The sequence below is a fragment of the Lichenostomus cassidix genome, chromosome W (assembly GCF_008360975.1).
Source record: "Lichenostomus cassidix isolate B80296 chromosome W, HeHo_3.0, whole genome shotgun sequence".
Lineage (NCBI taxonomy): Eukaryota > Metazoa > Chordata > Aves > Passeriformes > Meliphagidae > Lichenostomus > Lichenostomus cassidix.
The window spans coordinates 6931869-6956212 of record NC_139510.1 but is presented as its reverse complement, the minus strand read 5'-3'; the positions used below and the strand labels follow the sequence as shown (position 1 = coordinate 6956212).

At 43.4% G+C, this 24344-nt stretch overlaps 1 protein-coding gene across 7 annotated transcripts in view; it reads left to right on the top strand.

The window, feature by feature from the left end:
* LOC146425412 (nipped-B-like protein) overlaps positions 1 to 24344 on the top strand; it is a 163505-nt gene that overhangs the window by 50619 nt on the left and 88542 nt on the right. For all 7 annotated transcript variants that reach the window (XM_085041553.1, XM_085041551.1, XM_085041552.1 and 4 more), the window contains exons 5-8: positions 1600 to 1699; positions 2639 to 2790; positions 3873 to 4033; positions 10998 to 11091. In XM_085041553.1, coding sequence (XP_084897679.1) covers positions 1600 to 1699; positions 2639 to 2790; positions 3873 to 4033; positions 10998 to 11091 — 507 coding nt within the window. The remainder of the gene's footprint in view (positions 1 to 1599; positions 1700 to 2638; positions 2791 to 3872; positions 4034 to 10997; positions 11092 to 24344) is intronic.

Below are 24344 nucleotides of genomic sequence, written 5' to 3'. Positions count from 1 at the left end.
TTTTAAGCATAAAATGAAACTTCTGCATAGTTCATACTTATACTGGCTCATTCTGTCAGCTTTCTGTACATGAATATTAAGGGTTAGTAGTTTGACTAACTACTACCTAGCTGTGGTGAGAGTGGCTGTGAAAGATGAGTGGGCAGTGAGCATGTCAGGTGCTGCCTCCAACACCTCTGGCATTTCCTCCTCACTTGCCTCTGTGCAAGGCAGCCAGTGTTAATTTAATCAAATTTTGCAGGAGTTGAGGAGTCCACTTCTGTTACTCTGGACAATGAAATGTCCTCTGTACTAAAGTATGGAGGGAGGTCTTTTTTTTAAAAAATTTATTTATTCTTCAGCACAATATGAGAATTTCACTCCTGCTCTGGGCTAGTTTGTCTGGGCTAATATACTTGGAATGCAGCACTTCATACCTACCAGGGGGTAGTAATGGCTTAATTCCTGGGGGATTATTCCATCCCTTCTTTGTTGGGGAGAGGGGAAAAGAGGATGACAGGGAAGATTTCTGAAGCTAGCTTTGCTTGTGTGAATATTGCAGTAATTGAAATTAGTGATAGTAATCCAAAGATTGATGACTCCCAAACACTCTGGATTAGTCAGCCATCTATCTAAACTTTGGTTTAAATATTTGCATTGCTGATGTGCTTTTACTCATGGCTTTGGATCACTTGCTGTGGCTTCCCAAGCTGCAGTGTGTATGTGAATTCTGATGCTGTTTTATCTGCAAGACATTCAATTCTGTCATTAAAATCACCTGGTTAAAAGTCATATAAGTTTTTGTGTACCTGTACCATTTCAACTTCCAGTGTCATGCGGTGGTTAGAAATTCTTTATATCTGTATGGAAGAGAGAAAACAAAAGAGATTCATTTAAATTCTCCCTAATAAAGATGCAAGTTAGTTCCAGGCTCATTGGTACTTGTGGCTTGCCATCTAGTACAATTCCTGAATTTTCAAAGCATGACTGTGGGAATCTACAGGCTGTTGGAGACTACAGATGGGATATTCATGGTTCTTTGCAACTGAAAATATTTTAGCATCTTCTTTGATAACATTCCTTATAAGTGTGGTGGAGGTGGAATAGAAAGCTGTTGTCCCTGGGTAGAAAGGAACCACTAAGGCATTAGGGGAGCAGGGAGAATATCTTGTACCACTCAGCCCAAGATGATTGTTTGTTGTACTTGTTCTAAAAATGGGAGATAAATTTTCTGTGTTCTTCTGACTTGTTGTGAAGTTTCCAAATCTTATTAGCACATTGAGTACTCTACACACAAGTCCGGGGTGTGGAGTATATGGCCTATTATAAAATGTTACTATTTACTAGCAGGTTTTTGGCTAAGGAACAGAGGAGGGAACTACCATTGATATTTATAATTGAATTAATACTCCTTTAGGGAACATTCTTTTCATGTCATGGTATAAAAGGGACATCTTACATGAAATCAATCTTTTAAAAATGTTTTCTAACAGTTGTAGGTAGAAGATATCAATGTTTGTAAAGTTTATAATCTCTTTGTATATAATAATTTCTGAAATGAGAGACTTCATTGATTAAAAAGGAAATGCATGTAAAGTAATGCTGCTATCTTCTTAATAGGGATGATGATGTCGCAGTTTAATATTTCTCAGAATTCCATGAGAGGTAGTCCTGCATCTTCTAATTATCAACAAACCACTATCTCACATAGCCCTTCCAGGTAACATTCTCTTTTAAACGGGGTGGGATGGGCAGCAAACTGCAAATTCTATCTACAGTGACACTCAGTTCTTGTTGCAAGTGTGTGAGTGGAAGGTAATCAGTGTCAGGATATATTTTGCATTTGTCTGACAGCAGGGTGATTTTCTTCAGCTGGCAAAGCAGCATCCTTTTGCTAGTGAGTAATCTTTGTATTCTGACTAGCCAAGATTCCCCACTGTCCCTCCCTCACATAATTTTGGCACGCTTTCCTTCCTGCTAAAATTATCCCCCTGCCTCCTGACACCCCTACAGCTATTCTCTACCGTTGGCAGGAGGACAGGAGAGAAGAGGCTATGTGTTCCAGCATATATAACATTACCAGTGTGACAGAAGGGTGGGAAAGAAGACTTGTAAAAACATAGAATACTGCTGTAACAGTTATACAAAAGGCTGCTCAGATGAGGATAGGCCCAGTAATTTGGCCAGTCTTCCAGCAGCTTCCTCATCAACTTTCTGGTTCTTTTTCAAACTTTGAGTGCCAGCAATTAGCATGTACCTATAGAATCATTTAGGTTGGTCTTTACCTTTAAGATCATCAAGTCCAACTGTTAACCTAACACTGTCTGGTCCACCACTAAACCATGTCCCTAAGTGACACATGTACACATATTTTAAATAGCTCCAGGTTGGTGACCTAATCACTTCCCTTGGCAGCCTGTGCCAGTGCTTGACAAACCTTTTGGTGAATGAATTTTTCCATATATATAATCTAAACCTCCCCTGGAATAACCTGAGGCCTATTCCTCTTGTCTTGTTGCTTGTTACCTCCTTTCAACAATAAAGTGTCCCCTGAGCCTCCTTTTCTCCAGGCTAAATACCCCTAGCTCCCTCAGTCTTCTAAAAGAAATAAGAAATTTGTATAAATTTCCTTTTCCAACTTTTTCATTTTATTTTTTAGCCGGTTTGTGCCACCACAAACAAGCTCTAGTAACAGATTTTTGGCACAACAGAACAGTCCAGTGCCTAGTCCATATGCTCCTCAAAGTCCTGCAGGATACATGACATATTCACATCCTCCAAGTTATACACCACATCCTCAGATGCAGCAAGGTAAGTCTTTGATATTCATTTTATTCTCCTATCTCATGTCAGCTTTACCTTCATGTGTGTGTTTCACAGCTCACTAATTTCTTTGAAGAAGTCACATGCTTAATGCAAATCTTGGAGTCGGTAGGGAATTTTTGGGTATGCTTAAGCTTTGCTTTCCTGACTGTACAGAGTGGTAGTATTTCTTTTATTTCCAAAAATCCTAGAAGGATCATCGAGTCCAACTCTTAAGTGAATGGCCCATATAGGGATTGAACTAGTGACCTTGGCGTTAATGCTTCTCCTCTATGTACACTGATTTTGCATAGTTGTCACATATACGTGACAATAGAAAAATTAAAAAAAAAAAACAACCAACTTTTCATTTGTTAACTTACAATCATTTATCTGTATTGGTGAAAACATAATTTTTGCCAGTGTAATGTAAGCTTTGTTGCCAGCTTATTTAACCGTACCAAACCTTTGCCGTGTAGGCTTGGCTAAGTTGGCTAGAATTATATTCAAGGTATGCAGTAACTGGCAAAGATGACCTTCAGAAGGAATGGATTTCTTTGTTCTTCCCTTTTCTAAAAACAATCTTGAACAACAGGAAGACTGTTAAGTATCTAGGCATTATCCTTTTTTGTAAGTAGAATTCTTGTTAGGTTCTTTTAAATCATCTGTTCTTGAAGTTTAGCAGTGTGTTTAGAATTTATATAGCTCTTCTGTATGTAATGTTATATGTCTCATGATTACCTTGGAAGTTACTAAAGGTAGTGAATGCATATTATGTAGAGGAAAATAAAGTTTTCTATAACCTATGAGTATGATGCTGACTGTAATGAGGATAGATGTGGAGTGAAGCTTGGCTAATCTGTACATGGAATTTAGGTTTTAGAGTGTCTTGAAAATTTAAATCTTAGATACTAATTTTATTCAAGGTATTTGTGGAAAAAGGATTCAGTGAAGAAAGTTGGGATTCTTGTTCCAATCCTAGACCTCTTGCATCCAACTGACTAATATTATGGCCTTTTCTGTGATATTTTTTAGAGTTAATGATTGTGTGAATTTATTGGTATAGTTATTTTTATTTTTCTGTATTTCAGCTTCAGTATCTAGTCCCATTGTCACAACTGGGATGAGGAATCTCCATGAAAATAAAGTTTCAAGTCAGTTGTCTGGAAATTCAGCTAATCATCATGCTGATAATTCTAGACATGGCTCAAATGAAGACTATCTACAGATGGTGCACAGGATAAGTAGTGATGTATGTTACCTAGATCAGTTTATGATGATAAAACAAATATTTACTATGATAAAACAAGTATGTGTTTAGCTGCCTTAGAAGTCAGATATTTTATGATGATGCTGTTGATGAATAAAACCATTGAAAATATATTTTGGTTTCAGATGTGTGCACTCAACTGTGCAACTTTAATGTGCGAGTTTTAAGTTTTTTCTAGATCTCTTTCCTTTGGAACAGTTTCTAACATTGATTCTGATGAAAGTATGAAAAGTAAAAAATCTTACTAATAAGTTTATTATAAAGAGATGGTAGAGTGTCTTTGCAATTATTGTATCAATATATTGACATAAACAATACTAGTTTCTAAATAGGTTTATAGTTAATGTGCCTTTCTGAAGATTCCCCAACTGTCAATTAGATGAGACAATTACATAACCTATTCAGTAATATAGTAGTGTTGTCAAAGGCAAAAATTCCTTTTAACATTTTTTCTTACGGGTCTCTTATGTGCTTTTATGGCCTGGTTTATTTATAATATGTTTTCTTAGTGACTTTAGTTCATGTGGGAGAAATTCTTGCTGAAGTATTGAATATAAGTGAAAAAAAAATCAGCAACTTTCTCCCATGGTGTTTTCAACTTCTTCACTTTCTTAATGAGCATCTCATTCTGTGGATGAAGCATGTTGTGACTCTACAAGTTTGGCACACAGTCTCTTAACACCTCTTAAGGGGACAGCACTTAAGTTTCATTTTTATTTTTTGACTTTAGTTCTTTGAACTGTGTGGTATTAGTGATGCCTGTAACAGTTACAAAACTTGATCAAAACCTGGTGACAAGCAGGCCTTTTTTTGGCTTTTTTTTTAAAGATGTATTTAATTTACCTTATGAAAACTAGGGGCAACTCTTGTCTTCCTAAATTAGCTTGTGAAAGCAAAAAACAGTGTTGTATTCAACAAGTGCATTGATAACACCAGGCTGCCCAAATTCCTTACAGGGATTAATACACTGGAACTCTGAGAGTTATTAGTTTTATTAGGCTTCTCTTTTTAAATGCAAGAATTATGCTGATGAAAAATATTACCTAAGAAGAAGTATCTTAATAGAGTTTTGTAATGAAGGAATCTATCACGATACACAATCTCATCAGGTATTTTTCTCAGTCTCTGCTTCAGCAGTGCAAATTCTTCAAAATAAGAAGCTGTTTTTGGCATTAAAAGTACATATATCCCCCAACTATGACCTCTCTAGTAGGTCGCCCCCAACCTGTGCTGGTACTTGGGGTTATTCCTCCCCAGGTGCAGGACCCTACACTTGCCCTTGTTGAATCTCATTAGGCTTCTCTCTACCCAACTCTTCAGCCTATCAAGGTTCCGCTAAATGGCGGCGCAGCCTACAGGTGTATCAGCTGCTCCCCCTGCTCTCCCCAGTTTTGTGTCATCAGCAAATGCAACTGAAGTGCATCTACACCAATGCACGCAGCATGGGCAGCAAACAGGAAGAACTAGAAGCCATGGTGCAGTAGGAAAACTATGACATAGGTGCAAACACGGAGACATGGAGAGATGACTCGCATGACTGAAATGCAAAAATAGATGGCTATAAACTCTTTATAAGGGATTGACAAGGAAGGACAGGCTTTAGAAACCTCTTGTATGTTAGGGAATGTTTTGATTGTCTGGAGCTTGATGATGGTACCGGTAGGGTTGAGTGTTTATAGGTAAGAATCAAGGCAAAGACCAATAGGGCAGATCTCCTGGTGGGAGTCTGTTATAAACCACCCAGCCAGGGTGAAGAAGAAAACAAAATGTTCTTTGAGCAGCTGGGATAAGCGATTGCTGGCCCTTGTTCTCGTGGGGGACTTCATCTTACCGGATCTCTGCTGGAAATACAACACAGCAGAGGAAACAGTCCAGGAGGTGCCTGGAATGTGTGGAAGAACTGACACAGCTGGTGAGTGAGCCAACCAAGGCAGGTGCCCCACTGGACCTGCTGTTTGTGAACAGAGAAGGGCTGGTGTGGGATGTGATAGTTGGAGGCCATCTTGGGCACAGTGATCATGAAATGATAGTTTTCTGTTCTCAGAGGAGTAAGCGGGGGGGGTCAGCAGAACTGCCACCTTGGACTTCCAGAGGGCAGACTGGCCTGTTTGGGAGCCTGGTTGAGAGAGTTCATTGGGAGGCAGTCCTGAAAGGCAAAGGGCTCCAGGAAGGCTAGATGTGCTTTAAGAAAGAAATCTCAGAGGAGCAGGGGCAGACTGTCCCCATGTGCCAAAAGACGAGCTGGCAGGGAAGAAGACCACCCTGGCTGAACAGAGAGCTTTGAATGGATCTCAGGGAGAACAAGAGAGTCCATCACCTCTGGAAAAAGGAGCAGGCAGCTCAGGAGGACTACAAAGATGCCGTGAGGTCATGCAGGGAGAAAATTCAAAGAGCCAAAGCCCAGCTAGAACTTCATCTGGCTACTGCTGTAAAAGACAATAAAATATGTTTCTATAAATACATTAACAACAAAAGGAGGGCCGAGGAGAATCTCCATCCTGTATTTGATGTGGAGGTAAACATAGTGACAAAGGATGAGGAAAAGGTTGAGGTGCTTAATGCCTTCTTTTCCTCAGTCTGTAATACCAAGACCAGTTGTCATCAAGGTACTCAGCCCTCAGAGCTGGAAGACAGAGATGGGGACCAGAATGAAGACCCCATAATCCAGGAGGGAATGGTCAGTGACCTGCTACACCACTTAGACCCACACAAGGCCATGGGGCTGGATGGGATCCACCCAAGGGTACTGAGGGAGCTGGTAGAAGTGCTCACTGAGCCACTTTCCATCATTTACCAGCAGTCTTGGCCAACCAGGGAGGTCCCAGGGGACGGGAAGTTGGCAAATGTGACAGCCATCTATAAGAATGGTTGGAAGGAGGATTCAGGGAACTACAGACCACTCAGCCTGACCGTGGTGCCAGGGAAGGTCATGGAGCAGATCATCTTGAATGCCATCATGCAACACATGCAGGACAACCCAGGGATCAGGCCCAGCCAGCAGGGGTTTAGGAAAGGCAGGTCCTGCTTGACCAACCTGATCTTCTTCTACAACAAGGTGGCCTACTTAGTGGATGAGGGAAATGCTGTGAATGTGTCTACCTGCACTTTAGTAAAGCCTTTTTGACACCGTTTCCCATGGCATTCTCCTGGAAAAGCTGGCAACCCATGGCTTGGACAGGTGCTCTCTTCACTGGGCTAGGAACTGTCTGGATGGCCAGGCCCAGAGAGTGGTGAGGAATGATGTCATATCCAGTTGGCAGCCAGTCACCAGGGGGGTTCTCCAAAGCTCAGTATTGGGGCCAGTCCTGTTTAACATCTTCATTGATGACCTGGACAAGGGGATCAAGTGCAACCTCAGTAAATTTGCAGAGGGCACCAAGTTGAGTGGGAGTGTTGATCTGCTGGAGGGCAGGAAGGCTCTGCAGAGGGATCTGGACAGGCTGGAGCAATGGGACAAGGCCAATTGTATGAGGTTCAACAAGGCCAAGGGCCGGGTCCTGCATTTGGGTCACACCAACCCTCTGCAGCTCCAGGCTGGGGGAGAGTGGCTAGAAAGCTGCTCAGCAGAAAAGGACTTGGGGGTGCTGGTCGACAGCAGCTGAACATGACCCAGTGCGTGCCCAGGTGTGCCTGTGGCATCCTGGCTTGGATCAGTAATAGTGTGTCCAGCAGGACCTGGGCAGTGATCATCCCCCTGTACTGAGCACTGGTGAGGCCACACCTCGAGTACTGTGTCCAGTTCTGGGCCTGTCACTGCAAGAAAGACATTGAGGTGCTGGAGTGAGTCCAGAGAAGGGCAATGGAGCTGGGGAAGGGTCTGGAGCACCAGGAGTAGCTGAGGGAGCTGAGGGGGCTCAGCCTGGAGAACAGGAGGCTCAGGGGGGCCCTTCTTGTTCTGTACAACTCCCTGAAAGGAGGGTGGAGGCAGGTGGGAGTTGGGCTCTTCTCCCAGGTAGCCAGTGATGGGACAAGAAGAAATGGCCTCAAGTTGTGCCAGGTGAGGTTTAGATTGGATATTTGGGAAAATTTATTCATAGAAAGGTTTGTGAAGCATTGGAACAAACTGCTCAGGGAAGTGGTTGAGTCACTATCCTTGGAAGTTTTCTGAAAAATGTGTGAATGTGGCACTTGGGGACATGGTTTACTGATAACATAGTGATGGTGCTGTGTTAATGGTTGGACTTGATGATCTTGAAGATCTTTTCCAACCTTAACAATTCTATGAAACTCATTCAAAACTGACGGACTATGAAAACATAGAGCCTACCATCATTGTTCTGTTTAGTGGGAAAAAGACTAAGGGTAAAAAGTAAGTATACCTTTAAAAATTGATTTTAGTAGCTGTCCTGCAGAAAACAGTTGAAATACGTTGGAGTAATTCAAGTTTTGCATCTATATATGAACAATAAAGTTAATCATAATGTTGCACCTTTTTTAGAAGCAGTGTGACCATTGGCAGAGATAGTTATGAACAAGGATTATTAAATCCTAAAACCTTTGTTTAGTTTTTTTCTTAGCTTTAGTGTTTTGTTCTTTAAAAGTTATGAATGTCTACAGGATATTGTGTATTTCCAGTATTTGTTTCTCCTAAATCAACAAGCATATACTTGAAGGCTCACTGTGCATATACTCCTTTTAAGGACCATTTTTTGAGAAACCTTAGAATCACAGAATGGCTTGGATTGAAAGGGACCTTAAAGACTGTCACGTTCCAACCACCTACCATAGGCACGGACACCTTCCACTAGACCAGGTTGCTAAGATCTCCATCCAACCTGGCCTTGAACACTTCCAGGGATGGGGCAGTCACAGCTGCTCTGGACAACCTGTGCCAGGGCCTCACCACCCTCACAGGGAAGAATTTCTTCTGAACATCTAATCTAAATCTACCCTCTTTCAGCTTTAAGCCCTTACTCCTTGTCCTATTGCTACACTCCCTGATAAAGAGTCCTTCTCTGGCTTTGTTGCCGGCTCCCTTCAGGTATTGTAAGGCTGCTCTAAGGTCTTCCTGGAGCTTTCTCTTCCCCGAGCTGAACAATCCCAATTCTCTCTGCCTTTCCTCATAGCAGAGGTGCTCCATCTCTCTAGTCATCTTGGTGGCCTCTTCTGGACTCATTTCAGCAGGTCCATGTTCTTCCTGTGCAGGGGACCCCAGAACTGGATTTAGCACTGCAGGTAGGGTCTCACCAGAGCAGAGTAGAAGGGTGGAATCACCTCCCTCGACCTGCTGACCACTCCTCTTTTGATGCCCCCCAGGCTGCAGTTGGGTTTCTGGGCTGTAAGTGCACACGAGAACATGCCTAGAATATAAGTTTGTGCTTACATTTCACCATTTGATGAAGTTCTGAACTAGGAAACAGTAAATGAGGATTTCTACAGTAGCTGACAAATTTTCAGGAATGGCGTGTGTGTACCTGAAAGGTCATATACCTAGTTTGTCGCTGTTGAGCCGCTAGCAGAGAAGTAGAAACCCAGGTTCTCAGGCAAGAAAAGAGAGCTTTATTATTTTGATTTCCATATATATATACTTTTCACAGGTCACCCAGATTGGTCAGTCAAAAACCTCCCCCTAGGCCTAATTGGCCAGGCCTGAACTGCCCAAACCTCGAGACCTTGTTTGCAAAAACATCCAAACTTTATCTTTGTTTATAAAACACAGCAAAATGTTCTCACGAGAGAGACCTGTGCTAGCCACACCTAGTTAGTTTAGTTAATTTAGTAAAAGACGTCTTTGCCTTTGTCCTTTGCAGTCCATGGGTAGACAACCTCTCCTGTTCTAATAAAAAAATATATCTTAAAAAGTTATTAAGCTTTTTTTTTTCCCCCAGTATTTTGGCAGGTTTGAGATTTATTATAATTCAAAGACAATTCACGGTTGAAAAAAATCAGCTTCTTAGTTTCAGTGTATTAAATAAACAGGTAACGTACATCAGGAAATTAATTCATTTTGACTTGCAATAAAAAACATGTAAGTTTAAGGTATAGTTCTTTTTATTGCATTGAATCAGAATATTAGATTTCTTTGCACATGAGGCTGTTCTCATAAGGCAACAAGTCTTTGCAAGCAGTTAGAAAAATAAGTGTAATTAATAGCACATCGTGAGTTTTAGATTAATTTTGCTGTGGGAGGGGAAAAATCTAATAGAATTGTTTTGTAAATGCCTGTGGATTATGAAATTGATGAAATCTGGTTTCTTATGAATTTATATTCTTTGCCTTGTAAGCACTTTCAGTCTATAAATATCAAATTATTTTCTTTATCCTTAAGCAGTGTGAACAATGCATTCACAAGGCATAACATGTACAGTGGCTGATCTACCGCTATGCATGTGGAAATTGGCTGTTTGACCATTGTCAGAGAGAGTGTGTAGTTGCCATCCATCTATCTCAGTTGCCACAATGGGTGTGCTACAGATTTTATTCAGTCCTGATGTGTGTATGCTGGAGGGTATGAATACAAAGTTTTGGTTAGCTTAACTGTAAGATGCTATTCTAATAAACTTTAAGGGTAGGCTAATTTAAAAAATGCTGATTCTGTTTAAAAAAGATAAAAATTTACTTATGACACTCAATTTTTTTCAGTTGGTATTGTAGAGAGTTCATCTTTCTGTTTTCCAGCTCTTTACTATATGTAACAAAATACTTTTAAATGGAATTTTAATGTCAACCAAAAGTGCTTATTTAGCTGGAAGACATATACATGGATTTATTTTTGTGTGCATGTTCTGGTTCTAAATTCTTAAGTCTGATTGTTTTCTGAAATTTTGCCTATATAGTAGTCTAATAGCAGTCCAAATTACAAAGTTTTTTATATAAATAAATATTTTTCTAATATTTTTTATGCTTTTTCATCCAATCCATTTTATCAGTATATGTACTAATTTCAGTCTTTATTTTATCAAGTGTTCATGAATTTTTATTTTTTTTTTTATCATGGTCACTTTAGGATGGCGATCCTTCAGTAAGGAATGCTGCATCTTTTTCCTTGAGGTCACCACAGTCAGTCTGCTCTCCATCTGGAAGTGATGGAACCCTTAAAGGTAATCTAGCAGTCATATATATCAATGTATTTTTTCCCAATTTTAAAAAACAAAGTTTAAAGAGATATTTAGTTAGTTCTCTCAACTTCTGTATCCCAATAGTACTAAAGAGTATGTCATAAAGTTTTGGATACAAAATTATTTTGAGCCCTGATTCAGAAGAAATTTCTGAAGGTTCAAAATTTGACTAATCATACTTCAAAACAGAGCTCAAATTCATGAAGGACAGAATAATTTTAAATCCTTTTCAATATGAGGATTAAATTCTTTTAAAGAATGGTTTCAGTTGCTCTACATAAGAAATTATTTAAAGGCATCATTAAAAGTATTGAACTCTTAACCAGCTCAAAAGTGTTTTAACATGCAATGCTTGTCTTGATTGCAATCATCAAATTTTATGAACATGAAATTAAAAGTAGTTCAATGAACACAATATATATAGCATAAATTAAGCCTGAAAACCTTAGCTGTGAAGAAGGAATAGGGTAAACTGTCAGCTGAGAAAATAATTCTTTATGCTAAAATATGTAATGCATACTGCTGTTTTTAATATTCTCCCTAAGAAGCAATGACTGAGATAGATGAGATTTAGTAAGGTAGGGGTTTGGGCATATTCTTGCTAATTTTTCAGTGCCTATGTATTTACATGGCAATAGTAAAAAGATGCCACAGTGTTTTCTTCTCTTTAATCCTGAAACAAAATTAAGTCTTTATGGATGGTCAGATTAGGTGGAGAGGGAGAAGAGGAGATGGGGGAGATTGCAGAGAAGGTGAGGGTATTTGGGTTGTGGGGCCTGGATAAAACAAGTCTTTGAGGGAGGACGTGGATGATGATGACAACAGGGACACACAGATGGGATGACACACAATGGACAGACAGACCTTAGAGCAGTCTCCTCATACCTATGAGATTATCAGGAAGATTTGAGTCGAGCTTTTCACAGTGTTGTGGAGCAAGGATGAGAGATAATGGACTTAGATTGAAATGAGAGCTTCTGACTAGGTATAAGGAAAACCTTTTTCACTATCAGGACAGTCGAGCATTGGAAAAGCCTAGAGAATCTGTGCATTTTTCATTCTTGGATGTTTTCAAGACCTGGCTGGATAAGCCCTGCATAACATGGTGTCGTGGTTTAGGAGTGGTACTCCCCAATTCAGTGCCCCCACCAAAACTCTCTCAAACCACATGCCAGTCTCTCGCTCCCCCACTTTCCCCTCCCCCTCCTGCTGTGGTGGGCTGGAGAGGAGAATTGGAGACACAAAAGGCAAAGATCACAGGTCAAGATAAGAACAATTTACTGGAAACAGCAATGAGATAAGAAAAGGAACAGTAACAGCAACAATACTAATGACAAACGGTACAAGAAAGGAAATGATTCACATGGAAACCCCCCAACAATAGACAGTACCAGATGGATCCCTCTGCCCTGCTTACTCCACTGGAAGGAGCCCTTTCTCCCCAGAAGACACTTCCTTTCCCCTTGCCCCCAGCAATGATGTGAGGTTGTATAGAATAACCTCTGTGTCCTGGCTATGCCTCCTCACAGCTACTGCAAAAATTAACCCAGTCCTGGTTGGAACCAGGACACATGGTCTTGCTCACCCTGCTTTGAGCACAAGGATCAACTAAAGACCCCCTGAAGTTCCTTCTTAACTGAATTATCCTATGATCCTGTGACTACTAAATGATCTCTGTGGTTTGTCTTCTGCAGACATATATTGTGGTAAACAGTGATAGAAGAAGTGGGGCTCAAATGCAAATGAGAAGTAATTGTATAGCATTCCAGCAGCATCAGTATTTTAGGAGGTTTTGTGCTAAAAGACTTGTGAGACTTGTGTAAATGGCAGAGACTAAATGTGGTTGTTTTTCTTTAACTCTGTGCACAAAATTGATGTTTGAGCTTATCAGTTTATCAACATTGTAAATCTAAGCTACTTCCACTCAAATATATGATTACCACTGTCACTAAAAACAGGAAATAAATGCTCCAAACAAATTTTTTTAGGTTAGAAAGCAAACATTGCTTTATTAGCAGCACTGGATGCATGGGGAATTCTCCTCAAAGCATGCCTGCCCAGTAACCCTACAGACCAGGTTATATTCCTGAAACTAATACATATTCATCGTATGTCTATTACATTTTATCACATTTCCCGAATACATGCATATATGCTTGTTATTTTCGTGAACTTATTTGGATATGAGTAGGGGTCTTTTGAGGGTCTTTGGTGGTCATTTGAGAACATCCCATTCCTCAAAATTCCCTTTCATGTTCCCAGATCATCTGATGAATCTTTTTTCCTTGAGAGTATCTTAAATATGTGGTCAGGTCACAATGCACTTCTCTTATTCTTTACTCCAGCACTCTCTGTTCTCAAAACAAAGACATCTGCTAGTACATATTAATCACTGCTATAAGTAAACAAGGAAACATTAGCTGGCACAAGACTTATTAGTCCCAGATGTAGGGAGTTAACACAAGGCCACAGTAATCTCTGGCTTTTGTACTAAGCACTGTATGGTACAAAACTAAGCATTAACCACTAATATAGAGATCATACACTATTGTGCTAAAGTTAAAAGAATTTTCAAGCATCCTCCCCCCCTGCTGCATAGACTTCTTCTTAAAGATATATAACTTGTTTGGTAATACCACTCAGCCAGAAGAATATTTGAATTATTTTTCTGGTTAAAGTTGCTGCTGTTTCAATTGGTTGTCTTAGAACTCATTTTGAAAGTATACTTTTCAAGAATATTTCTGAACACGATCTGATTGTACAATTCATATTGCAACATTTCAGCATTCAAGAGGCTGAAAAAGTGGAAGAGGAGCTTTTTGATTTGCCTGTATGTTAGTCTTACTTTTCTCATTGATAAAGCACACAACTGAAATACTGTTACTAATGGTGCTACCATTTTGACTTAAAGAAATTAATAAACCCTGATTGAGAGAACCAGTTCTTGATGTTTCAAGAATCTTGCCAGATGTTTACTTCCTCTAATCTTGCATTTTAGAAATGTATTGAAGAAGTGTGGATAATTAATGCTATTTAGAATATATTACCCCTGACAGTGAGGTTTTGGTCTATAATTTGGAGTGAAAGTGATTGGTTATGCTGATAAATTTTCCAGTGACAAACAGCAAGTACCTACAATGAGCTTTTTGTTGCTACTAACATTTGTCCTTGAAAGTTTGGTTGACAAATTGCAAACTTTGATAAAGAAAGTTAGCAAAATACTTAATTGTTTTCTTGGGAGGACAAAAAGAATGGCATTAGACACCAGTCCAGAGAAAAAACACAGGAAGGATGTTATATCTAGACTTTTTTATATAGCATAGAAATGTGAGGCAATGACCAAAGGTATGGGTACAGACTGCTTCTTTACTTCTGACATGGAAGTAGCAAGGACTTGTGGAGACTTGGAGACTGTGATTGTACAGCTCTGAATTACTTCAAGACTGGCGTGTCATGATGGATGATTACAGTCTCTTCAGGAGGGATAGGAAGAGCAGGTGAGGTTGGGGGGGCACTGTATGTAATGGAGGGACTGGAATGTGTAGAGCTTACAGTTGGCCATGGCACGGTTGAGAGCCTCTGGGTAAGAATCAAGGGGCAAACAAATAATGAGGATGTAATTGTGAAAATCTTCTATAGACCTTCTAGCCAGGACCATGACACAGATGAATTATTCTTTGAGGAACACCTCTAAATCAACCACCCTTGTCCTTATGGGGGACTTCAACTTGCCAGTTGTTAACTGGGAATATCACATAGCTGGTACAAACAGGTCCAGAAGATTGCTAAAACACCTGGATGTCAACTTCAAGGAACAGGTCCTAAGGGAGCCGACTTGGAAAGATGCCCTCCTTGATCTGCTGCTTGTCAACACAGGATCTTGTGAGCAAAGTGGTGATTTGCAGCCATCTTGGCTACAGCAACCATGAAGAGATCGAGTTTAAAATCTGTAGACAGGAGGAAAAGTGCCAGCAAAACCTCAACTCTGGACATGAGGAGAGCAGACTTCAGGCTGTTCAGGGAACTAGTGAGTAAGGTCCCCTGGGAAAAAACTTCTGAAGGTGCTGGGGTCCATCAGTGCTGGTCACTTTTTAAACATCACCTCCTAAGGGTACAGGAGCAGGAAAGTGCCCAATGTTGGAAGTCAAGCATGCAAGGCAGAAGGCTGGATGTGGCTGAACAGGGATCTCCTCTTGGAAATAAGGCAAAAAAGGAAGGTATGTGCCCAATGGAAGCAAGGTTAGGTGCTATAGGAAGAATACAGAGATGCTGCTCGCCACTGGAGGGAGAAAATTCACGTGGCCAATGCTCAACTGGAGTTGGAGCTGTCAGAACTGTGGGGGACAATAAAAAGAGTTTTAAAATATGTTAATAGCAAAAGGCAGTGAAGAAATAACATTGGCCCGTTACAGGATGAGGATGGTCACCTCACAAACAGGGACATGGACGAGACAGAGATGTTTAATGCATTCTTTGCCTCCATCTTCAGCTCCTCAAAGAGCTGCTGATGTCATCACGAGGCCTCTCAATGATTTTTGAGTGGTCTTGGGAATCTGGAGATGTCCCAGCTGATGAACATCCCAATTTTAAAGAAGGGCAAGAAGGATGACCCTGGAAACGACAGGCCTGTCAGGCTCACTTCAGTGCCTGGTAGAATTATGGAGAGGAAGAATAAACTTGGGACCATGAACTTTATGAAAACAAACTTCCAGCTCTTCTAGGAGTCAGTCAATAGGAACCCCTGGGAAACTGCCCTCAGGGACAAGGAAGCAGAATAGAGCTGACAGATGTTTAAGGAAGCCTTCTATAGAGCACAAGAGCCAGTGATCCCGAGGAGCAAGAAATTGTGCGAGGAAGGCAAGAGACTGGCATGGCTGAGTGGGGAACTGCTGGTCAAACTAAAGGGTAAGAAGGAAATGCACAGGCAATAGAAACAAGGATAGGTATCCTGGGAAGAGTAAAGGGATGCAGTCCAGTTGTGTAGGGATGGGGTCAGAAAGGCCAAGGCAAAGCTGGAACTGAACCTGGCAAGGGATGCCAAGAATAACAGGAAGGGCTTCTACAGGTCTGCCAGCCAGAAAAGGAAGGTCAAAGAAGGTGTTACCCCCTTGATAAACAGTGCTGGAAAACTGGTAACAATGGACAAGGAGAAGGCTGAGATACTCAACTTTTTTGCCTCAGTCTTCAATGCCAGCCTCTCTTCCCACACCTCTTGAGTGGCTGGACAGCAGGATGGGGACTGGGGGAAGCAAAGTCCCTCCCACTCTAAGTGAAGATCAGTCTCATGACCACCCAAGGAACCTGAATGTACATAAGTCTATGGGACCCGATGAGATGCATCCCAGAGTCCTGAGGGAATTGGCTGATGTAGTTGCCAAGCCACTGTCCATGACATTTGAAAAGCCATGACAGTCAGGTGAAGTCCCAGGTGACTGGAAAAAGGGAAGCATTGCCCCCATTATTAAAAAGGATAGAAAGGAGGACCCTGGGAACTACCACCCTGTCAGCCTCACCCCTGTGCCTGGGAAGATCATGGAATAGATCCTCCAGGAAGCTCTGCGAAGGCACATGGAGGACAGGGAGGTGATTCAGGACAGCCAGCACAGCTTCACCAAGGGCAAGTCTTGCCTGACCAACCCAGTGGCCTCCTCTGATGGAGTCATTCCATCAGTGGACAAGGGAAAGGCTACAGATGTCTTTTCTGTGGACTTCTGTAAAGCCTTTGATATGGAGCCCCACAACATCTTTCTGAATTGGAGAAAGATGGATTTGATCAGTGGACTCTTCAGGGGAGAAGGAATTGGTTGGATGATCACATCCAGAGGGTTGTCGTCAACAGCTCCAAGTCTCAATGGACATCAGTGACCAGTGCTGCCTCCAGCTCTGGGGTCCCCAGCATAGGAAGAACATGGACCTGTTGGAGTGAGTCCAGAGGAGGCCACCAAGATGATTAGAGGGCAGGAGCACCTCTGCTATGAGGAAAGGCTGAGAGAGTTGGGGCTGTTGGATGGGGCCCTAAGTAACCTGATCTAGTGGAAAGTGTCCCAAAAAGATGACTAGATGTCCACGAGTGAGGCCAATAAAGGGAACCTGCACCGGCAGCACATGGTAGTTACCGTAAAAAAAAAATGTTGAGTGATCGTAGTGGGTGACTGTTACGGGGCACTGAGGCCCCCTTCTGCCAGCCTGATAGTGTTGGGAGAGGTTTGCTGCCTACTGGGGGCTGATATCTGTGATGTTGCCAAGAGTGCCCCAACTTGTCAAGAGTACAGACTACTACCTGTTATTACTTTTTCATGTGGGTACAAATGATGCTGCAAGCCAAAAAGTAGGTAGGATCAAGGAAGACTAAAAACCCCTGGTGAGGCAGGTGAAAAATATTGGTGCCCAAGTCATCTTCTCATTTATCCTATTGGTCAGAGAAATGGGGACAGCCAGAAGCAGATGCATAGTGCAGATCAGTCTGGCTCCGTAGTTGGTGCCATCAAGAAGATTTTGGCTTTTATGACAATGGGTTGTGCTTTAATGATTGCAGCCTGTTAGGGAGGGATGGGATCCACCTGTCTAAAAAGAGCAAGAGAATCTTTGGCAGCAGGTTGGCCAATTTGGTGAGATGGGCTTTAAGCCAAAGGACTCGGGGATGGGGTCCAAAGTGGCAACACTCATGCTATTGCTTTCTTCTGGGGAGTAGATCATACCAGTCATTGCAGTGAATGATGTTCCCTGACTGCCCCCTCAAGATGAGGATCAAAGGGAAAACCACATCGAGGGTGGTTATGATTATGGAGAATCCTCTTATACCCCTTCTAGGGAACCTGCATGCCTGATTACCTCTCTGAAGTGCCTGTGAACAAACACATGCAGCATGGGGAATAAACAGAAAGAACTGGAAATCTATGTGCGGTTGCAGGGCCATGATCTCATTGCAAGGACAGAGGCATGGTGGGACAGCTCACATTACCACCCAGATATTTCTTGGAGAGTCAACATGGCCCAGCACACACAGTCTAGGAAGTTCCTGCAGATCATTGATGATAACTTTTTGATGCAAGTGGTGGAGGAACCAACAAGGAAAGGTGTGTTGCTGGACCTTGTACTAACAAACCAGGAGGGACTGGTTGAAGACATGAAGGTTGGGGGCAGCCTTGGCTGTAGTGACCATGAGATGGTGGAACTCAGGATCCTGCATGGGGGAAGCAAAACAGTTAGCAGAACTAGAACCTTAAACTTTAGGAGAGCCAGCTTCGGCCTCTTCAGGGACCTGGTTAGAGGAATCCCATGGGGCTCTAGAAGAGAAGGAAGTCTAAGAGAACTGGTCAGTATTTAAGCACTACTTCTTCCAAGCTAATGACCAATGTATCCCCATGAGCAAGAAATCAGGCAAAGGGGGCAGGAGATCTGCATGGATGAGCGGGGAGCTTCTAGCAAATCTCAAATGCAAGAAAGAAATTTATGGGATGTGGAAAAAGGGACAGGCCATATGAGAGGACTATAGGAATGTTCTCAGGGTATGCAGGGATGCGACAGGGAAGGCCAAGGCCCACTTGGATTGAGTCTGGCAATGGACATCAAGGATAAAAAGAAGGGCTTCTACAAATATATGAGCAGCAAAAGGAAGATTAAGGAAAATGTGGGGCCTCTGCTGAATCTAATGGGTGTCCTAGTAATGGAAGATACAGAGAAGGCAGAATTACTGAATGCCTTCTTTGCCTCAGTCTTCACTGCTGAGGACAGCTCTCAGGAGTCAGAGACCTCAGAAGTAAGAGAGGAAGGTCAGAGGAAGGAAGACTTCCCCTGATCATAGAGGGTTGCGTTAGAGATTGGCTAAACAGACTTAACACCTGTAAATCCATGAGACCTGATGGGATGCACCCATGGGTGATGAGGGAGCTGGCACATGTTGTTACTCTGCGGTTCTCCATCATCTTTGGAAAAATTGTGGAGAATGGGAGAGATGCCTGATGATTGGAGGAAGGCCAATGTTTCTCCCATCTTTAGAAAGGGCAAAAAGGAGGACCCAGGAAACTACCAGCCAGTCAGCCTCACCTCCATCCCTGGAAAGGTGATGGAACAGGTCATTCTGAAGGTCATCAAGAAGCCTGTTGAAGAAAAGAAAGTCATCATGAGTAGTCAGCATGGATTCACCAAGGGGAAATCATGCTTGACTAATCCAATAGCCTTCTGTGATGGCATGGCAGGATGGGTCAATGAGGGGAGAGCAGTGGATGTTGTCTACCTCGACTTCATCAAGGCTTTTGACACCATCTCCCATAACATCCTCATAGGTAAGCTCAGGAAATGTGGGTTCGTTGAATGGATAGTGTAGTGGTTTGATCTTGGCTGGGCACCAGGTGCACACCAAGCTGTTCTATCACTCCTCAGTGGGACAGGGGCAAGGAAATAAGATGGAAAACAACTCGTAGGTTAAGATAGGGCAGTTTACTAAAGCAAGAAAAAGAAAAGCTTAAGTTTGCGTGCGCATAAGCAAAGGGGAAAAGTTAATCTCTACTTCCCATCAGTGACCAATGTTCCGACACTTCCCGGGAAGCAGGGCTTCAGCACGCATAGTGGTTGCTCCCAACAAACATTGTAGAATAACAAATGCCTCCCCCCCGCCCCCTGTTCCTGTTCCTTCCCTTAGCTTTTATATCTGAGATGACATCATATGGTATGGAATATCCCTTTGGTTAATTTGGGTCAGCTGGTGTATTAGCTGGAAAACAAATCAGTGGGAGATCGCAAATCAGGATTATAATTTAATAGGAAAATTAAAAATAAGTGCAATAATACAAGGAAAGACACTGACAAATCAGATACAACCTGACAGCCGGTTAGGGTGGTGGTAGCAGTCCAAGTGAAGTAGTTAGGTTGGAGTGGTGATCCTGTGGAAGGTCTGGTCTCCACCTGAAGGTCCAGTGGTAGCTCTTGTCCTCTGGGAATCCAGTAGACAGGGCTGGCTTGTGCAGTTCCAAAGCCAGGTTATATCCAGGTGGGAATGCTTGGCTCCTCCCTCCTGGGCAGAGCATCTCACAATAGGGTGAGATAAATCCATGAGTCATGCGGTGGGTTCTTGATGGCCCATCACCCGTTATCAGGGGTGAATCATAGCAGGAGATAATAACCAGTGCCACACAGCTTGTGGTAATAGAATAATAAATATGTCTATATTGCAACCTAGGACATTATCCACCCCTTATTCTATTACCATCTACATCATCGCCTAATTTCTACATATGTATATATGTATAATGAAAAACCTTACACGCAGTTCTCACTTAAGATTAGGTCTCCTTGTGGTACACAACGGGTTTCCCCATCGACCTGCATTACCCACCAAATGTTACCAGGTTCTTGAGCAAAAACAATCCCACAAATGGGTTTGCCTTTGCCTGAGGTGGGACTAATCCAAACAGTCTTTCCTAAAATACCTCTCATGTGTACCACAGGGACTTTATCTCTGTCCACTGCGTGCAAAGGTTCGGACTGGGCAGGACCAGCTCGATTGATGGAGCCTCTTGTGTTGACCATCCAGGTGGCCTTTGCTAAGTTCAGTTCCCAGTATTTGAAGGTCCCCCCACCAAGTGCCTTCAAAGTTGTCTTAAGTAGTCCATTGCACCATTCAACTTTCCCAGCAGCTGGTGCATGATAAGGGATATGGTATATCCATTCAATTCCATGTTCTCTAGCCCAGGTGCTTATGAGGCCATTCTTGAAATGGGTCCCATTGTCCAACTCGATTCTCTCAGGGGTGCCATGTCTCCACAGGACTTGCTTTTCCAGGCCCAAGATGGTGTTCCGGGCAGTAGCATGAGGCACAGGGTAGGTCTCCAACCATCCTGTGGTTGCTTCCACCATGGTCAGCATGTGGTGCTTTCCTTGGCATGTTTGGGGAAGGGTGATGTAGTCAACTTGCCATGCTTCCCCATACCTATACTTTGACCATCGTCCACCGTACCACAGAGGCTTCACCTGCATGGCCTGTTTGATTGCAGCACAGGTCTCGCAGCTGTGGATGACCTGTGAGACACTGTCCATGGTCAAGTCCACCCCTCAGTCACGAGCCCACCTGTATGTCGCATCTCTCCCTTGATGACCAGAGGCATTATGGACCCAATGAGCTAGAAATAATTCTCCTTTGTGCTGCCAGTCCAGATCCACCTGTGATACTATCACCTTGGCAGCTCGGTCCACCTGCTCATTGTTACGATGCTCTTCATTAGCCCGACTCTTAGGTATATGTGCATCCACGTGTCGAACTTTCACGGTCAGCTTTTCTGCCCGGGTGGGGATGTCCTGCCAAATCTCAGCGGCCCAAATGGGTTTTCCTCTGCGCTGCCAGTTGGCCTTTCTCCAGTGATCCAACCATCCCCACAGTGCGTTGGCTACCATCCAGGAGTTGGTGTGGAGATAAAGCCTTGGCCATTTCTCTCGTTTGGCAATATCCAAAGCCAGCTGGACAGCTTTAAACTCAGTGACATGATTCAATCCACCCTGTCCCTCGGTAGCTTGTGCAACTTGTTGTGTGGGGCTCCATACTGCAGCTTTCCATTTCTGATCTGTGCCTACAGTTTGGCAGGAACCATCGGTGAAGAGGGCGTAACGTCTTTCACTCTCCGGCAGCTCGTTATATGGGGGTGCTTCCTTGGCACGTGTTACTTGCTCCTCCCCTTCTTCTGAAGATAATCCAAGAGTCTCACCTTCAGGCCAATTTTTATAATTTCCAGAATCCCAGGGCAATTCGGGTTTCCAATACGGGCATGCTGTGTAATGAAGGCAATCCATTTGCTCCATGTAGCATCGGTGGCATGGTGGGTAGAGGGAACCTTCCCTTTAAACATCCACCCCAGCACCAGCAGTTGGGGTGCGAGGAGGAATTATGCTTCTGTGCCGATTGCTTCCGAGGCGGCTTGGACTCCTTCATAGGCAGCAAAGATTTCCTTCTCTTTGGGGTGTAGTTGGCTTCGGACCCTCTGTAAATTCGTCTCCAGAATCCCAGTGGTTGGCCTCGAGTCTCGCCAGGCACCTTCTGCCACAGGCTCCAGGACAGACCATGGCTCCCAGCTGCAGAGTAAAGCACATTCTTTACCTCTGGTCCCATCCTGACTGGGCCAAGAGCTACTGCATGAACGATCTCCTGCTTGATCTGGGCGAAGGCTTGCTGCTGTTCTAGGCCCCAGTGGAAATCATTCTTCTTGCGGGTTACGAGGTAGAGAGGACTCACGATCTGGCTGTACTCAGGAATGTGCATTCTCCAAAAGCCTATGGCATGTAGGAAAGCTTGCATCTCCTTCTTGTTGGTTGGTGGGGACATCGCTGTGATCTTATTGATGACCTCAGTAGGAATCTGACACCATCCATCTTGCCACTTCACTCCCAGGAACTGGATCTCTTTGGCAGGTCCCTTGACTTTGCTCTTCTTGATGGTGAAGCCAGCTTCCAGGAGAATCCGGATGATTTTCTCTCCTTTCCCAAGTACTTCCATTGCTGTGTCCCCCCACACAATGATGTCATCAATATACTGCAAATGTTCTGGAGCCTCACCCTTTTCCAGAGCAGCCTGGATCAGTCCATTGCAGATGGTGCGACTGTGCTTCCATCCATGGGGCAGTTTGTTCCACGTGTACTGCACACCCCTCCAGGTGAAAGCAAACTGCGGCCTGCACTCTGCTGCCAGAGGAATGGAGAAAAAGGCATTGGCAATGTCAATGGTCGCATACCACTTTGCTGCCTTGGATTCCAGCTCATACTGAAGTTCCAGCATGTCCGGTACAGCAGCACTCAGTGGTGGCGTGACTTCATTCAGGCCACGGTAATCCACCGTCAGTCTCCATTTTTCACTGGACTTATGCACTGGCCATATAGGGCTGTTAAAGGGTGAATGAGCCTTACTGACCACCCCTTGGCTCTCCAGTTCATGAATCATCTTATGGATGGGGGCCACAGACTCTCTCTCGGTGCGGTATTGCCAGTGGTGCACTGTTGCTGTGTCTATTGGTACCTGTTGTTCTTCAACTCTCAGTAGTCCTATGGCAGACGAGTCGTCTGAGAGACCAGGCAGGGTATTCAGTTGTCTTATGTCTTCTGTCTCTACGGCTGCTATCCCAAAAGCCCAGCGATGTCCCTTTGGGTCTTAGAAATATCCACTCCTGAGACAGTTTATGCCAAGGATGCATGGGGCCTCTGGACCAGTCAGGATGGGGTGTTTCTGCCACTCGTTCCCAGTTAAACTCACTTCAGCTTCCAGTACAGTCAGCTGCTGGGATCCTTCTGTCACCCCAGAAATAGAAATGGATTCGGTCCCCACATACCTGGATGGCATCAGAGTGCATTGAGCGCCGGTATCAACCAAAGCCGTGTATCTTTGTGGGTCAGATGTGCCAGGCCATCGGATCTACACAGTCCGATAGATCCGGTTATCCCTTTCCTCTACCTGGCTAGAGGCAGGGCCCCTCTAATTCTGGTCGTGGTACACGATGCTCTCCTCCTGTAAATGTGTTCCTGAGGTGTCTTCAAGAGGATCAGTCATATTATCATTCCTATACCGTCTGGGGTTCTGTCTATGAGAGACCGGAGCAGTGTTGAACCTAGACGAGCCTCCTGAGGTGGATGTTTCTCTTTTCAATTTGCGTACCCAGGCTGCTAAGGAGGAGGTGGGTTTCCTATCCCACTTTCTCATGTCTTCCCCATGCTCCTGTAGGAAAAACCAGAGGTTACCTCACGGAGTTTGTCTTCTTTCCCTGGCTGGGGGACATCTGCTCCTGATGGCAGAGACTCTTGTTGGTTCTGGCAAGGCATGGTAAATTCTTTCTTTAAGCTCTTTCCTTAGTTTCTGGTGGCCCTCTTCAATCAAGCTCTGGACTTGTTCAGCCAGCTTTGTTTCTACCGATGAGACATGGGTGAATAGTGGAGCGGTGACAGTGTCCTCGTAAATTCTCAGTTTGTTGGCTAACACGCCCACCTTGTCCTCTCCTTCCCTCCACCTCAGTGTTGCCAGGTAACTAGAGTATATCTCTGGTCTGAGCCGTGCAAATCTCAGCCACATTTGTGAAGTGCACTGGACACCGTCTGGGCTCTTAGGGAATCTCTTGTTTTCCGAGAAAATGATCTCTAGCACGGCCAATTCCCTCAGGCATCAGATACCTTGTTCCATCGTGTTCCATTTTCCTTGGTACATCTGGAGGTCTTCTTTGCAAAGGTATCTGTCCTGTACGCTCACCAGCAGTCGCTGCCAGAGG